This window comes from Triticum aestivum, chromosome 3A (assembly GCF_018294505.1).
Source record: "Triticum aestivum cultivar Chinese Spring chromosome 3A, IWGSC CS RefSeq v2.1, whole genome shotgun sequence".
In the NCBI taxonomy this organism is placed as follows: Eukaryota; Viridiplantae; Streptophyta; class Magnoliopsida; order Poales; family Poaceae; genus Triticum; species Triticum aestivum.
The window spans coordinates 654,756,900-654,757,803 of NC_057800.1; the positions used below are offsets into that span (position 1 = coordinate 654,756,900).

Here is a 904-nt window from a genome sequence, read left to right on the forward strand (position 1 = left end):
AAAAAAGAAAAACTCCCTGGTTACAACAAGTGGCGCACATGCAGCGTGCTATTCGTCGCAACCTGGGGAGGTTTCCAGAAAAGAGGCCACGCTTTAGTTTGTTTTTTCTGTTTCAGGGGAAAAGAGGCCGCGCTTTCCTGATCGTGAAAATGCTCTCGAGGCTCCTATTGGGCCCGTAGGCCCACGAGCCTCGCACCTTTCTATTGCCCGGGTTTCTTCTCCGTTCGGCATCGCTCCTCCCAAAAACTGTCCATCGTTCTCCCCCTAGAAAAAAACTGTCCACCATTCCCGCGCCTTCCTCCCCCGAACCCTAACCCTCTCCAGCCGCCCAGCGCGATGCCCTCTTCCTCCTCGTCCAGCCGTCGTCCAGGCGAGTGCGACGGAAGACGCGGCCTCCATCCGCCTACGGCGCCGGTGCCGGCGGAGGAGACGAGGAACTGGGCGGAACTGCCGCTGGACGCGATCTCGGCCATCCTCCACAAGCTCGACCACGTCGACATCCTGATGGGACCCGGCCAGGTGTGCTGCTCTTGGCGCGGCGCCGCCCGCGACGAGCCCGAGCTGTGGCGCCGCGTCAACATGCTAGGCCACGCCGACCTGGAGCACGAGAGCTCAACTCCCTCCCCCCCCCCCCCCCCCCCCCCCCCCCCCCCCCCCCCACACACACACAAACCCTCAAACCCCCAAATTTTAGGGGCTTTCGTTCGGTTCTTGGTTGTTGAAGATACAGCCGCACACAAGGTGGTCGCATGGGAGGCAACTAGAAATTATGTCCTGATTTGATGCTTATAGATCCTCTTTCGTATTACACTTTATCATGTTTTTAGACTTCTTTAAACAGGGTTCCCCCAAATTTCTAGTATCAGTGAAATCATAGCATTACAATGTCAGCCGCCTGACACAC

At 57.9% G+C, this 904-nt stretch overlaps 1 protein-coding gene across 1 annotated transcript; it reads left to right on the top strand.

Annotated features, from left to right (window-relative positions):
- Positions 1-273: 273 nt before the first annotated feature.
- On the top strand, positions 274-615 carry LOC123058960 (F-box protein SKIP19-like; the record flags this gene model as incomplete). Its single annotated transcript, XM_044481627.1, has 1 exon — positions 274-615. A coding segment is annotated over exon 1 (279 nt), but the record flags the coding sequence as incomplete, so codon positions are not given.
- Between the last annotated feature and the right edge of the window lie 289 nt (positions 616-904).